Source organism: Bombus vancouverensis, chromosome 17, assembly GCF_051014615.1.
Source record: "Bombus vancouverensis nearcticus chromosome 17, iyBomVanc1_principal, whole genome shotgun sequence".
Lineage (NCBI taxonomy): Eukaryota > Metazoa > Arthropoda > Insecta > Hymenoptera > Apidae > Bombus > Bombus vancouverensis.
Genome location: NC_134927.1, coordinates 7,140,566 through 7,157,035, shown reverse-complemented (window position 1 = coordinate 7,157,035; position 16,470 = coordinate 7,140,566). Strand labels below are relative to the sequence as shown.

The 16,470-nt window shown below is 26.4% G+C and overlaps 2 protein-coding genes across 8 annotated transcripts; one reads left to right on the top strand and one right to left on the bottom strand.

Moving 5' to 3' along the window:
• The first annotated feature begins 1,964 nt into the window (after positions 1-1,964).
• LOC117166132 (CD63 antigen) lies at positions 1,965-10,008 on the top strand. Of its 2 annotated transcripts, none has more exons than XM_033349846.2 (6): positions 1,965-2,226; positions 3,892-4,080; positions 4,352-4,522; positions 4,779-5,000; positions 5,359-5,420; positions 7,572-10,005. In XM_033349846.2, the coding sequence occupies exons 1-6, from the start codon at positions 2,164-2,166 to the stop codon at positions 7,588-7,590; spliced, it is 726 nt and encodes a 241-aa protein (XP_033205737.1). In that variant the 5' UTR covers positions 1,965-2,163; the 3' UTR covers positions 7,591-10,005. The 2 variants fall into 2 exon arrangements, with proteins under 2 accessions (XP_033205737.1, XP_076482185.1); XM_076626070.1 differs by lacking the exon at positions 1,965-2,226 and adding an exon at positions 3,229-3,436 and having other exon boundaries at positions 7,572-10,008.
• A 92-nt stretch (positions 10,009-10,100) lies between these two features.
• Ubc2 (ubiquitin conjugating enzyme 2) lies at positions 10,101-16,165 on the bottom strand. 6 transcript variants are annotated; one of them, XM_033349853.2, is made up of 7 exons: positions 15,949-16,165; positions 14,994-15,117; positions 14,689-14,842; positions 14,558-14,608; positions 13,933-14,065; positions 13,113-13,260; positions 10,101-12,879 (listed from the first exon to the last, which is right to left on the bottom strand). In XM_033349853.2, exons 3-7 carry the CDS (start codon positions 14,817-14,819, stop codon positions 12,782-12,784), a joined length of 561 nt encoding a protein of 186 aa, XP_033205744.1. In that variant the 5' UTR covers positions 14,820-14,842; positions 14,994-15,117; positions 15,949-16,165; the 3' UTR covers positions 10,101-12,781. The 6 variants fall into 6 exon arrangements, with proteins under 6 accessions (XP_033205744.1, XP_033205745.1, XP_033205747.1 ...); XM_033349854.2 differs by having other exon boundaries at positions 14,689-14,823; positions 14,994-15,025; XM_033349856.2 differs by having other exon boundaries at positions 15,953-16,165.
• Positions 16,166-16,470: the final 305 nt, after the last annotated feature.

The window sequence follows — 16,470 nt, the reverse complement described above, 5'->3', positions numbered from 1 at the left end:
TAACTTCCATCATTCGTCCCGATTGAAAACCAATCAAATATAATATTACAAAAAATCCACATAAAAAGCAGAGAGCATAAAGCCAAATAAAAGCAAATTTTTATATATATATACATATACGAAATAATTAATTTAAACATGAATCCTGAATTATCTTGGTTAAGATTCATAAAAACTATTGCACAGCTATAATATATACATAGAGTCTTAACCGGACAAAAATTATTGGAACATCGAAATTGCACAGATTTTGAATCAATATCTTTATTACTATCATCATAATAATAATGAGATTTATCATATCTAACTATTAAAACAAGTAAAAAAGGTATTACAGTAGGTATACATAATATAATATTCATATAGTACAATTTTTCCATACCAACTGAAGCACCATAGTGTTCTAAAAACATGACGAAATACAGATTATGCATGAAAATATAAAATATGTATCTGGTTTACATTTACTATAATAAACAAAATTTTCTTGATTATACTTATCTATTCAACATACTATATGTAATTTAGCATGTATGTAATTGGTGATATCATTATTATTATTTGATAAAAATTACAAATATGTATGTATATACAATATATGTTACAAAAATATAGGGATGTTGTTTACTGCTGAGATTTTTGAATTGATTTCTGAAATATATTCATGAGACTTAAAAATATTTCTCCGTATGTAGTAGAATAATAATAAAATACTAAAAATTCAAATTTTAACATGATAAATGCATACAGCAGTCTTACAGGAGCAATAATCAAAATAATTTCAAGTCGATAAATTGTAAAACAAGTATTATATCGAACTGAGGCAAGTAACATACAAACGCATCGCTTCTATTATAATGCGAAGAATCGATAGTAAGGGATTATAAGAATAGACTCAATTGCGAATGATATATCATATATAACTAGCACTTCCAACTTCATGATCGTACATCTCATGTAGAATGAAATATTTTCAAGGATAAAGTATAATAATTTTATATTATTTTATTACACTTACTCTCAAAATATTAATCTCTTTTTATCAGAAAACGAATGATATATAAATAGATAAATACGTATGTATAACTTTTACGTTTTAAATATAAAATAAAATAAGAAAGAAAGAATATTTAAATTTATTAATAATTATTTTTAATACCTACTGAAAGTTTAATGTTTCATGTTATTTTTATTAAATATATTGTATTATGCTTCTTTATTGTATTGAGGTTTTTACCTATTACAATACAATTTTAGGTATGTACACGTTTAACACATTTTTATTCTTATTAAATCTATCTTACATTATATTCGCATATAAAAATAATTTGCAACTTTTTATTAAATTAATCTTTATGACTTGAAAAATTTGCATTTCTACAAAACTTTAAGTTAACGAAAAATTGTGTACAATTTTAAGAAATGAAATTGTATAATATATAAATATATTTATATAGCATTATAAAGAAAAGTCGCTAAGGACATGTAAAATTTCTTTGGTATATTTTATTCTGATTCTGTTTTTATTTCCATTTAAAAGATTTTTAAATTTCTTCATTATTCTTTAAAAAGTATGATATGTATAACTCGTATAACATATATTTACACGTAAAGTATTTGTATGTTTCATAGAATGTTGAATTCTATATATATCATAGATTAAAGTTACACTTTGATATAATCAATATGTGACTTGTAAATATTTACTGTGTTACTTGTCTATATATAAAGATACTTTTATATACCTGTATTTTAAATGCTAATAATGATTAATACATGTATTTATAATACTCATAATTCTAATTATAAACGATAATTAGAAAATAATTTTGTATACTAAATCTATATACATATTTGACAATAATATAATCATTTTAGAAATACTTAGGAAGTAAAATTTAAAGCTTAAGGCTCTATGAGAAATATGGTCGGTTCTTTAATAAATTACCGGGAAGGTGCGCACGCATCTACGTCAGGCAGGGTGGATGGATGAAAATATGACTATTCTTTGGTGAGCTGTTGAGGTGAATAATCCGAGTGCATAATTTTGACGCAATTCTATAAAGGACGCACACAGCTTTCATACTGTTTGGTTACATTGATATTTATCATTTTTATACTTGATCTTACCTTTCTCGAAGTCAGTGAATAGTGAGTGTAAAAATGGTGTCCGGTGGAATGGCTTGCATCAAATACCTGACGTTTCTTTTCAACCTGATATTCGCCGTAAGTATTTGCTCCATGTTGTGCTCGTTACTTATATCCTATTCCATAAGCTCCAACTGTGTTTGATCTCATTCTTTCGATGTTTATTTAACATTCATTTAGGATTTTCTTAAATTTCGATAAATACACAAATTAAAATGAAGCAAAATAAACGGCGATTCCAATTTTATTAAAAATAGAAATGTTTAGATGGTTTAAATATAAAGTAGCTATAACGTATGGTACCCATAATCGTCGTTGTGCGAAAATTAGATTCGATCATTTGGATATTGGTTTTTATTCTATCGGGCCGCGAATTGTAGATTATTTGATTTGATTACATACACAGTACTCCCGAACCGCTGAATTCGTAAAATTAAGACCTACATTTTTGAATCCTAAGTACTGAAAACTTTTTAAATGACAAATGAAAAGAGCAATAATTTTATGTCCCTTAAACCGAAGTTAAACCGACTATTATTTAATATTTTGTCGATTCTACAGTGAAATCCAAATATTTTATTTCCAATTCGTATATACCTACATATTTAAATACCTGTCCTAAAGTAATCAAGTTGAAACTAAAATATTTATCAGAAACCAAAATTTTTTATTCAATTCTTTCTTAAAAAGCAAAATTGAAATCTGCCTTTTTCTTGTTTGTATCATTATGCAAATCGTTTAAAGAATTATTAAATAACCTCTTCTTTTCTATATAGTATACTCATATCTGTATGAGTTACTCTTATATTTGCGTGGGTATTTATGATTTCTTATGTTAGTCACGTATGTATAATACGTAACTGCACATAACCTCATGAATTATTCCTTTGTAAACCTACTCAACGTTTATATATTGCTATCTATTCTTATAAGCACTATTTTGAAATGTGATGATATTTTATTAAATCATATTTATTAAATTTAGATTAAAAATAATTAGTATAATCATAATAATTATCGAAAATAATTTATATAAAAAGCTAACCCGAACCTATTTTTTTAGTTCCGTTTTTTATTGCAAACAATAGTCGTAAATTAAAAATTGTAAAAATTTCATTTTTTATATTTTGATGACTAATTGGTAAATAAGATATTGTCGATCACGGATCGGAAGTAACGCTGACGCTCGCTTCGTGCAAACAATTCGAGAAATTGGTGGGGATAACACTGCGACTACCTAGCGAGATGATAATGTGTCTGTTAAACAAGAAGTTACATTCTGTTCCTGGTAAAAAGAATAATTTCTGCATACATTTCAATTCTAACAAGAATTGTGTAATATGAAATAAATAAATTTTAAACATCTTCATTTAATTCTTGTTCTTATTAGATCTATCTATTGTTTTATCATGTTACAAATGAATATAAATTATTTTAAAATTACAATTAAAACTTTAACTTTAAATTTTAAAATTACAATAAATGAAGTTATGCATTCATAAATAATATTAGTATCAATTAATATTGATTACATAAACATTACGGAGTATAAGGTTTCCAGTTTATCAAGGAATGCATATTCTTAAAAGTTTCAATATGTTTATTGTATTATTACATAATTATATCAATATTATATTATGTTATAATACATCATAAAAATAATATTATATTACATCATAATTTTTATTAATGTTATTGCTGTTATTATCGCTGAAAATAACTGTTAAATTTTTCTGATTGCAGATTACAGGAATTGTATTCATTGCAGTTGGCACTGTGATCTTGGTGGTTTATAGTGGCTACAATAATTTTATGGACAGTTGGTTCTTTACAGGACCAGTATTGATGATTGTAGTTGGTGTTATTGTGTTTATTGTGTCATTCTTTGGTTGTTGTGGAGCTGTCAAAGAGAATCATTGCATGATATTAACAGTAATAGCCTGCCATTATTTATACAATAATTTTACATAATAATCTTTATATAATAGCAATAGCCAATATTTATATAATAATTTTGTATATCATAATTTTTTTTGTATTAGAGTAAATTTTTCTATAATTATTTAACTATAGCAAATATAGATATTCAATTAAGATTGAACCTGAAATATGATTTATTTTTCTAAGAAAATGTATCTTTTTTTTTTGTTAATTAATTAATCTTAAATAACAATCTTTGTTTTCTTGTATTTGTTCCGTACAGTTTTCTGTGTTACTGCTTTTAATCTTTGCACTCGAACTCGGTGCTGGAATTGCTGGATATATGATGAGCGGAGAAGTGCGTACAATGGTAGAACATCGATTAAATACCACTATGGAAGAATACTCAACCAATAATGATATTCGTAAATCTTGGGATATTATGCAACATGATGTAAGTATGCTTAATGATGCTTATTTTTACTAAAGAGATTTGAAATATAGAAAGAATAGATTTTTATACTAAAACTTTTCAAAGTATTTATGTTATATTACTTTATATTAGTAGTATTGAATGTAAATATGATATATATTATTGATTATACTGATACTGAGCTATTCAATATAAATTAGTACATAATGAAAGTTAATGTTGCTAATTCAAAATCTCTACTATATTTTAACTATTATTATAAACTGTCAAATTGTAGTTGGAATGTTGCGGAATGGTTGGCCCTAATGATTGGGCTCATGTTGGATTCCCAGAAAATACTATACCAAATTCGTGTTGTAAAGAAGTACCAGAAGGAAGTAAATGTGACTCAAATTCGATTCATATACATCTAAAAGGTTGTATGGGCAATCTTCAGTCTGCTACTGAGCATAATGCTTTGATCTTGGGTGGTGTTGGCATTGGCATTGCTATTATTCAGGTAATATTTATTATCTACTTCTTCTAATTTAGGATATTTTTATATTATTCATAAAAAATTAAATATTGTTCCTAAATTAAAAAAAGAATATCAAAGAAATAATTTTATAAAAATATACAAATCAATCATTGCAAAGATATATATCATTCAGTCGTAACATACATAATCAAAAATTAATACTCTTCTACTCTTTTATTATTATGCGATTTTTTATATTTAATAATTTAATAAGGCCATATTGTTCGCATATTTCTTGTTTGCTATTGCATGACATTTATTTGTTAAATGAATGTAATATATTATTCATTAACGAAAAAAGATACGATTCATATACTAAAATAGAATCTGTTTGTTTCAGCTAATTGGAGTCGTCTTTGCATGTTGTCTGGCACGTTCAATTCGTCGCGAGTACGAGACTGTGTAAGCAGACAGATACCTCCAATTTTAATGCCTAGAAATTGCACTCAGACTTCAAAATATGATCTTTTCCTTTCACTCTTTTGTATATGAATATTGTTTCTGTGTTCTTCTTTAAGTAACAGAGTATTGCACAAATAGCACTTTATATGTTCTTTTTACCATGCTGCACAAAATAATATATAAAAGATCGCTTCTATACAAACTAATTAATTAATGCTGTTATCAGTAATGTTTTATATTTTATATATACGTAACAACACTTTATTATTCCCCGTTATTATAACTTATTTAATACTGCAATTGTTGCTATCGCTATTACTACTGATTGCAGATATTATTATTAAAATCAATAACAGTGGTAACGAAAGCAGCATTACAACGTTTACTTTTGGTTTTGAATGTATTAATTCATTCTTAAAATTGCAATTTTAATATCAAATGAGACAAGTGTTTCCGTGCAGTATCATGTCTTTTATGACTGTTTCTTTAAGACTGACCATTTTTATTCTATGTTAATCGAGAAGAATCTTTTGTACTTTGTTTATAAACTGCACATTGAGATTCAAGAACTACAAACCAAAAATTATATATTTATGTTAAGAGATTTTTATGTTGAGTACATATATATTCACATGTTTGTTGTAATAATTTATTCATGGATAATAGTGTATATTATCTCAGTTTCTATTTGTCATTGTATGTATACACATGATATTATTGTAACTGTTAAAAGTATTAAGCTTCTTTCGTCAAATAATTTTAGTTTTCTTTTATTAAATTTAAGTTTCTTTGTACTTCTGTAAAAAATAATTTAACACTGTAACTTCTTAGATTTTATGTGGTATTTTCCAAAATAGTCTATAAGCGAAACATACAACTTTTTAAAAATACCACAACAAAGACACGATGTATAAAACAACAATTTTTAACTAAAAAAGTTATGTTCAAGCAAAGAAAGATATTTAAAAGGCATTGTGGTCTAATCATCAAATAAAATAAAAGTAACACATATAATAATCACTTTGATTTATGTTAATTCATTATTTTTTACTTTTACTTTTTAATTTGATAGTTGCACCATCATGCCTCTTATTTAATTAAAATATTATCTTATTTAAAGATAATAGATAAATTATTGTCACAGAAAGATGATCTAAGAAAATCTCTATTTATATAAAAGAAAAAACGTTCTATATTGTTCATACAAAGTCTACATAATGTTGGTACAATAAATTATGATTACAATCAGTAAATATGATTATATGATTACACAGTTGTGTATATTTAGATAATTTCGGAGACGATTTTGTATTGAACTTGTCTTCTACACTGATACAAGTTCAGTATTGTTAATAAACAGCTGTGTTTCATTAATACTGATACTATATGATTCTTTAAAAATTTGGAGCTACGCTTTCCATTATCTGGATGTTACACTAGATTACAATAAAAGAAATGGAAAGGTTTATTTCTTCCTAGAAAACTAGCGCTACATATAAATAATTCTATTGTTGGTTTTCAAAAAATATTACAGGGAAATATTATCATTTAAATATTTCATTTAATATGTTAATATGATATTTCATTAAATATTTCATTTAGTATAATATTTATAATTTAAATGGATATATTATTTAGATATAATTGAAGACATTTAAATGAAGATATTAAAGTAACGTTCACATTGTTTTCGTATTTTTTCCCTGTCTTTCTTATTGCCTTAAAATGAAATGTCTGAGTAATTATTATATATGTACTGTGTATGTATTATATGTGTATGTATATAGATTTGAATAACAATTAAATCTTATTTATTGTTATTTAATTTATAATATATATATATATATATCTTTTTTTTTTATTTTCTAGTTAGATCAAGTAATGGAAGAACTATTTCAAATAAGTAAAAATTATATGTCCAAATTTCAAAGCAACTTAAATCTTTAATATTATCTATTTAAACAGTAATGCGATGAATAGCGTTATAATATGCAGTATGTAACATAATATTAAAGATTTTAAATGTAATTGAGATCCTTATTTTGGGAAGCGTAGGTAACTGCACCTTCTCACTTGCAACTTGAGGTATTCAACATTATCTATTAGAAGTTGCGTGTTATTACAGTGAACTTAATTAATTTCTACTTCCAGCGAGACTGCAGCGCACTGATTCAACACCCAATAGGAGGCATTATAACTAAATATTGTTCGTCGTGCATTCATTAAGAGAATAATTCTAGAGTCGTCGCAAGACCATTTATTTAGAACTTGGCTGTAGATTAATCAGTATTTATCTGCAGTCTAGCTTAAGAGCAAAGCAAATTATTGGAGAATATAATTCAATATACTGCCATTATCTGCCAAATGATTGAGACCAATTGTCTCTTTCTTAGACTGCACTGTATGTGGAATTAAAGCTTATGGCATGGGAATGTTTAAAAAAGAGATAGAAAGGTCATAACATATTTGGCTTCACGTTTATTGCAATTTAAAAGGCTCTTTCAGAACTTGATTTCTTGGAAAGAAAAATTGTCTTTCAAATTTTATCTCTATGTAACATGTTAAATTCATTCTAACTATTGTATTTATATAAAATATATTTTTTCTATACACATAGAGTTGGGTAAATGTTCTATTTCTAAATATTATAGCTTGATAAAGAAAATTGATTGAACTATACTCTTTTATATGGTGTAATAATTCATATAATTTCAGTATTAATCAAAGAATAATAATTGTCACCTTCCACAAAAATAAAAATTTCAAAAATGATATTATATAATAAATTAAACGAAGATTGAGTATATTAATTAATTTTGTCTTCAAAATGAAAGAAAATGATCGTTGCACTATATTATGATTTCGCAACTAATTATACGTTGGGACCAAAGTTTTAATTTCTGCAGTGAGAGAATTAAAGAAATTGAACGTATAACCACCTGACACGAACATTAAAGTTTGCGACGACTGGTGTCTTTTACTGTTGACTATTGGAACAGCTTCCAAAACATTACAAAATTTACAAAATAAAATTGCAAATTTATGGCATTGCGTCGATTTAACGAACTCTATTATAATTATTGCAATTGTTATAACTGTTGTTTTCATTTGAAATCTCGCATATTTTAACGACACAAAAAAGTCAAGTTTGAATGTTAAAAAATAATTAATTGCTTGACTAAATCAAAAACAATTTTATCAAAATATTAATGTTAAAACCATTTACAGTAACAAATTACATATTTTGATGATTCTTTTTAAACAGTATATTACTAGTTTTATAATTATTGTAGGTAATTCGTAAAAAGATCTTTTATGTTGTTTATTTATAAATTTTTTATTTTGTGTAATTGTGTAAGTGGTTCAGTGTAATAATATATTTTTCAAATTATGAGAAGGAAAGAATCATTCAATTAATCTTGTAATTTGTTAAAAGAAAATTTAAAATTTGTAAAATTTCGCCTTTGTTTACATCAATTATAATTGTTTACTAAAGTAATCGTGACTAGAAAAAGTATGTTCAAACAAATAAGCGAGGTTTCAATGAGTTTCATTTTAAATAATGAAAAATCACAAGCGGAGAAAAATATTTCTCGATAGATAATACCGAAGCATTAAAATGTGCCTAATTTCTTGCAACATGTCTAAATCATTAATTAATATATTAGAATTGATCGAAGTAATTAATTTAAATGACATATTATCAATCATTTTAATTAAAAGTAAGCACCTAAAAGATTTGCTTTTTTAAGCTAAATAATTCAATATGAGGCAAATCTTTCCCATTATTTACCTTTGTGTTTTAATTATAGAAATTTATTTAATAATAGTTCTTGTTTTAGATTATCTCCAAGTTAAATTTGTATTCCAAATTTCATTTGCAATATTTTTACTATACGATAATTTGTTTATTTTAAAGATATTTCATTTTTACAGTTTCTATTTTTTAAATTTCTACCTTTTAAATTTATATAAGATTAAGTTGTATAAATTTTTTCTATAATTTAATCTACAATATTAAGTTGTATAAATGTGTAGATATTAAAATGTTTCTGTTACATTAATTTCGATACATGTATATTCATTTAATTTTAGACTCTATTAGATTTTACACGATAATGATATGTTAGATGTTACAAAATTAAGATGTTTTTACTCCATAAGGAACGTTCTCATTTAATGGTAATATTTGATCTATATCAATTTATGTATAATTTCTTTGAAAAATTGTAATTCATACTCTATGTAATGAAAACGAAAATTAGCATTCGAATGTTACCTTAGATGATTGGCTGACAAAAATAAAAGACTGATAATAATGTAATAAAGACAAAAAACGAAGTCAGTATTAAATGAGAAGTAAATAGTTGTTTTTTGTAGCATTTAGTCGCTTACAATATTTTTCTACTTGTAATTTAATTCATCAATTAATAATTAATATATTATTAACGTTCTTTAAGAGCTGACCACTTTAGCACATCTTGTTCGTATAGCTTTTATCTATACAAATAAAATATATTAAGTAAAGATTGCATTTGTATCCTCAATTGACCATTATTCCCATTAATTGAAAATGATAATTATCAGAGTGCAATTATATTTCTTATAAGCATGCTTCAATTATTTATGTGTTTCACTTAAAAGAAAATTAAAATAAAAATATAGAAAGATCAGTAAACATTCTATACGACCAGATTTTCTTCTTTTATTTTGTTCTATATTCACTCTAAGATTAGCAGACTAACATTTATTAATCATATAGGATGCTCTCTTGTAGCGTCTTACAACTATATGTTGAAAAGAAAGTAAAAGTAATTCACAAGAAAAAATAGAACAGGAATCCGTTTAAACGATCTTTTGTGCCATAATATTACCTTAGAAACATTAGTTATTATTGACTACTTATATATTCTCTAAATTCTTCTATCGCACTCTTACTTTATACGAGTTATAAAAAGCTGTTTACATTTAGCACATTTCGGAAATTATTGAAACCTTCTTCTTATGCAAGTCTTCAAATGACTCAAAGAATCGTTTAAACAATCTCCTTTACATAATTCGTATAATGAAACACGCTTCATTAAAAATGTTTTTACTTTTTTTAACATTTAATTACAAAAGAGCAAATTTCTACGTACGATCTATATACAATTTCAGGGGTCCAAAAGATCATTTTATCAAGAACCGCACAGAATATATTTACAAGAATCTCGACAGTAATTTCAATGAAATGAAAAACAAAATCCCTTTGCGCGACGTAAACTGTACAATAATTAATGAATGAAATAACTAATTAAGACAGTGAATGCTCAGTTCTAGAAACTTTAAAATTTTTGTCTTTTGTTATTATTAATTTCATTTGTGGCAGAGGCTACGATGATGTCAATAGCTGAACGATTTTTATATACGTTAATTGATCTTTTAGTAAAATTAACAATTAATCGGTATAAAACGTATTTGAGTTCTATAACTTGAATATTTCGTTCATATTCAATCTCATATAAAAAAATTGTACAACAGTATTACTTTTTGAATTATTTGCAAATGTAATCAATACAAATTTTATGGAAACCATGGACTGTGACTCTCTATCGTTAACATAGAGAAAATTATGTTTATTTACAGTTACAGCGATTTAAGTTTTATGGGCCCGATTAAAACAATCTTGAAAAGCATATTGATTGCTACACAATTTTTAACTGATTTATCAAAGTTAATTTAGACTTCATAGTTATTATTTGTTTCATATTCATATTCATAGTCAGTTACCCAATAGGTATAATCAAATAGAATAAAAACTACGTAAAAAATCTCTACATAATACTCTAATCTTTGCTAATTCGATGGAATGAAATGTGTTTAAATGAAAATTAATTTCGATCAAATAATTTTACGTAATACAGTTAATCATACTTTATATAGAAATTATATAAAGAGTGCAACATTTTAAAGGGACCCTTATGATAACTATCAGCCTAATTACTTACAGGTCAGATTATTTGTATTGTTCATAATATTGCCTAACCTATCAATATTATTTGATACTCTCAATGGACATACCACTTTAAATACTATCTCATCGCAAATTTTTAAAACGAGCAAATAAACGAAAGGAACAGAGAAAACGAGAAAAAGATAGAGAAGTCCTCACTTTCACTTTTTCACCCCTGTGCCATACTTTTAAGAAAGTTTAAGAAACTAAAAGTTCTCTTTATTGTAATTATGAAAATGTGTACTTACATATTACAGAAATTCATAATACCAATCTATTACTTTACCTTGAAAAGTAAATCGCTTCTAATTCTGGAAGACATTGTACAATAACTTTTATATTTAAAAAATCTTGTATAATTTAAAAGAAAAATTTATCATAGATCTATGCTTTACAATAAAAAAGAATACTTTCTGTTGAATTTAATATATTACATTGGTACCAATTACTAATATCAGTACTGAATATATTTTGTAAAAGTTTATTGGTTAAAAGAATTTGTGATGCTATTATAAAAGTTTCGAATCGAATTGATGCAAATATTTTTCATAGAAACAATTTATTATAAATAAAAAAAATGGGTATTTGCATGAAGATCAGTACATGTAATGGAAAAAATGATTCGAGACTAAATATTAAGGCTAGATATACATTTTTATGGCATCATTAATCAATTGTATTCACAAGAATACATTTTGGAAGATATAAACACGTTTTAAGAGCTGTAGGGTGAAAACGAGAGTAGTAAGGTAGCACATGCACGCACATTCATTCATCTTAGGCACATTTACATACTCGATATAAAAGCACATCACAATGATCGTATGGACGATCTTAAAGAGTCTTTCATTTAAAGCAATCCTTCGATAGATATACATATACATACGATAAGTTTTCGAAGGTGCAGAGAACCTGAACCATGATTATTCGAATGATCACTTATAATCATTAATGGGATTTATTAAAAAGTATAATTTAAATATAAACAGAAATCATGATTATCAAGTACATTTCGGTATATTTTTTCGAATAACCGAACATTTTTACCAGCTGTGAAGCATTTTTTAATGTGAGGTAACTTCCCTTTAATGCGACTATATCTAATGTTGATTAGCAAAACAATGTCTGTAAAATAATCACTGTTTACACGGACAAATAATTTTAATTAAAATATACTTTAAATAAAAGTACCACTACATTACTTTAAACTTACAAATAATGTTCGATTAATCGAGAAAATTTGATTATTTTCATTAATTTGTTAAAAATGACTGATCAATCCGAATAATCAAAATTTTAGCGTAGTCGAACGGGCTCCCTTAAGTTCGCTTTGAAAGAACAAGGAGATCAGCTTTATTCGAAGAGTCGTTCATGTGGCATAACGCTTAGTCCAAAGTCGTGCTATGCGATCATGCTCTTCTCTATTTTGTAGATACTGCGTTGCTATACTTCCTACTAAAGGATCCGCTGAAACATAAACAATATCATAAATAATAGCATAATAGTAAATTTATTCATATTTCTATTTTATATAATATTTTCATTTATTTAAGATGATTTTAGGATAATATAAAATTGCACAACAACAAATTTGAAGATACATAAATACATATATTAATTTCGTTAGCTTTATTTAAAGAAAATATATTATATTAATACCTAAAATAATTTAACTATAATACTTATGAAGTTTATTTTACCTGGATTACAGTCTGTTAAGAGAGAACAGATAGATAATAGTACTTTTGAAATGGTTAGCGCGGGAGACCAATTATCCTTTAAAATGTCCAAACAAATTACACCCTGACTGTTGATATTACAATGATAGATGCGTGTTCGGAATGTAACCTAAAAACATTATATTAACGATTAATTATATCTTAATGATTTTCTGTCACTCTTTCCACTACTTTTAATAGACGATCCACAATGGACTGTTTTTTATTTGTACTATATAATACAATACGTTCTGAAAGATACGTAGCCCGTTAATAAGAAATTACAGAGATTATAAACATTGTATAATGACTGCATAAAAGTCTCTTTTTCAAAGAAAATATGCTGTATTCTCATATTATCTTTATAAATTAAGTACCCAATACTGAAAAGTTAAAATCAACATATAACTTCATCTTCTTTATTTCAAAGCTATTTCTATATTCAGTTTCGTTACATTTTGTTTTTAATAAATTACAATCTAAAATTACATGTTTAATAAACTGACACTAAAATTTTATCGAGTATTATTTACTATTAATTTTACAATAAATGTATATGATTAAAACATTATATAGTGAAAAAAGTTTGAATAATAATTTAATAACGTAAACTTTGATTAGAACGCTAAAGCGTTAAAAATAAAATAACTTATTGCAAATTTCATATCATCTTGTATATAAACAATTTTTCTTTATTTTAATATCGCATTATTGCACATCAACTCTATAACTTTTACTGACATAAATTTCGCTATAAAATTTATCACAAAATTAATAATAATTAATTATGCGATTAACATACCTTTGGAGGTTTAAATGGATACTCTGGGGAGAAATGTATGTCTAAGAAAAATACTCCTCCCTCATAAACTGAACCAGGAGGTCCAAGTATTGTTGATACCCATTCATATAAATTGTCTCCTTTAGGTCCTGCACTATAAGATAAATACCAAAGTTACATAGATTATTTAGTAGTATAAGAAACGAGAACAAAAATTCCGATTTTGGCAAAAATTAACAATTAGACCATTGATTGTAATAAAGCTTTTCTAATTACTAAGAGAAAGAAATTTGAAAGTCAAACTATTGTTTACTTTTACGTAAGTAAATACTACAGTCGAACCTTGTCTTATATCATTCGAGACAATCCTAACAGCCAGAAGAAAGAAATAACGAATTTTTTGTTTCTCTCATTCTGTGACACATAGCGTAGCTTACAAAGTAAGTTTTACTTCAACTTCTAGAAATTTTCGCAATGGAAGGGAAGGGAATGAACAAAATTGTAGTTTTATAGATATTTCTGAATTATCCAGGTTCGACTGTATTATTGGCACAAATAGAAAGTAAGCCAAAATAAGCTTTACTGCGAATGTGTTAATATCGCAAATAACATAAATGATAAAAATAATTAGGGGAAAAAATCAAACCTGCAATTTGGTGGTGGATCTAATGTGATTTCTGCCAATTCTTTTTGTATCCTGCGACAAGAAGATTAGTTTAAGCTCTTGTTAAGTCTCCATGGCAGAGTCTTTTTAATTTTGGATGATGGATGTGCTACCTTTTGGCGGATGTTCCTAAAGCTTTCGACATCTTTGGATTAGGCTTCGCTTCCTTGCTCTCTGGCTTATTGTCTGCCAGTGATGAACCACGCCCCCGGCCAGTTCCACTGGAACCTGCGCCTGATGACATGGCTCTAAAATGATTTACTTAAGCTGTAAAATATATTTACTTCAGAAATACATGTAATAAGATAGCATATAAGAAATCAAGTTTAATAATATATATTTCATTATTGTTACATAGGTAATAAATAAGAAACAAATATGTAGGTCTGCAAATTATCAAAGATACAATAGAACAAACCTCGTGCCCTTGACTACGGACGTCGAGAACCTCTTTGGATAAGACACACAAAAGAGAAATACTCTTAGTACCAATGATAGTATATTCTCACCAAAAATTATTAAACGAATGATTCTCTTCTCACCTAAAATTTGATAAAATACAAAAAAATAATTTCAGTAGAATTTATTTCTTTAACATAATAATATACAGTAATTAAGAAAAATTCAAGTGATTAGATGAAATTAACTAAAAGCATTAGAATGATAAATATAAATTCATGTATAAAATTGTATTTATAAATATATTTATAATTACAAACATTTCTTAAAAGATACCTTTAAATTAAATATCCCAATTAATATATTGTGACGTTACATATTTTATTAGACTTTTCATTGCGAATAACACTTTAGTACTTAAAATCAAAATAAAACAAATCCACAAGATACAAAGCAAATGTTCACATATTTCTGTATTCTACTATACATAAACAAACATTACATGAATAGTTGTACAACCTCAGTAAAAATAATTTTGCATGACAGTTTTGTTAATTTAAATTATATGAAAAAAAGAAAAATGATATGTTTGAAAGAGATTAATTAAATTCTGTAATTTTATAAATGCTTGTAAAATATGGAGTCATATATCTTAAACAAAAGTGAAAAATAATTGTCACAAAACTGAATCTATACAAATACATAAATCTTTATAGAATAAGTGAAAACATATTTATTAATTTGTACTAGATAACTAATTTAATCGGTAAGATACTTAAAACATATTATCAACATTGAATAAAGGGATTTGATAATCAGACAACGAAAGAGCGTACAATAATTATCAATAATTTCTATTTAAAAAGAGAATCATAGAACCATTCATGATTCAGAGGAAGAGGTGTGTTACCTCGTTGGTAGAAAAGTTAGCCTTTCGATCGTTTCAGAATAAACTTTAGGACCAAAGATCGAACCTACGTAAATCCCAAGTGAACCGGCCGAATTCCTTGCTGGATGTACTACTGGAAGCGAGCGTGCTCCTCAGGTGCTGCTGTGTATGCTGGCGGGCTTCATCGTCGCTCTCATGTCTCGAAGTCACGATCGCGGCGTCCCTTTTCCCTCGGCGAGCGCCGAAACGTGCGCATCTCTGCGTCGCCGGATGTTGACTCTGTCGCCGCCGCGGCGGACATCGGTAATCCTAGCTTCTAGATGGATGCACTGTCTCCATCATTATTCAAAAATATGCAATACCAATCATTACCAATAAATTCCCTAACATCAGTTTTCTTCTCGTGTTTTCCATTAGGTTAGGGGATACGTTAGTCCACAATAACAATAAAAGTTGGAACTATTTGTTTCATAATATACTTGAGATATATTATTTATATGCGTAGGCGATACAGATATGAATTTCCTTCTATTGCTACTAGTTAAAAATCTAGTTATTTAGAAGTGTAAAAAATGGTAGCTTCATTTGTATGACGCGTGCGCGCGCG

Bases quoted from the DNA above. Each gene is read 5' to 3' on its own strand.
- Ubc2 (XM_033349853.2), bottom strand. From the start codon at position 14,819: ATGTCATCAGGCGCAGGTTCCAGTGGAACTGGCCGGGGGCGTGGTTCA. The intron at 13,261-13,932 runs GTATGTTAATCG...TAATGTTTTTAG, and splicing joins ATCCATTTAAACCTCCAAAG to GTTACATTCCGAACACGCAT. The intron at 12,880-13,112 runs GTAAAATAAACT...TTTATGTTTCAG, and splicing joins CTTAACAGACTGTAATCCAG to CGGATCCTTTAGTAGGAAGT.
- LOC117166132 (XM_033349846.2), top strand. From the start codon at position 2,164: ATGGTGTCCGGTGGAATGGCTTGCATCAAATACCTGACGTTTCTTTTC. The intron at 4,081-4,351 runs GTAATAGCCTGC...TGTTCCGTACAG, and splicing joins ATCATTGCATGATATTAACA to TTTTCTGTGTTACTGCTTTT. The intron at 5,001-5,358 runs GTAATATTTATT...TGTTTGTTTCAG, and splicing joins TTGGCATTGCTATTATTCAG to CTAATTGGAGTCGTCTTTGC.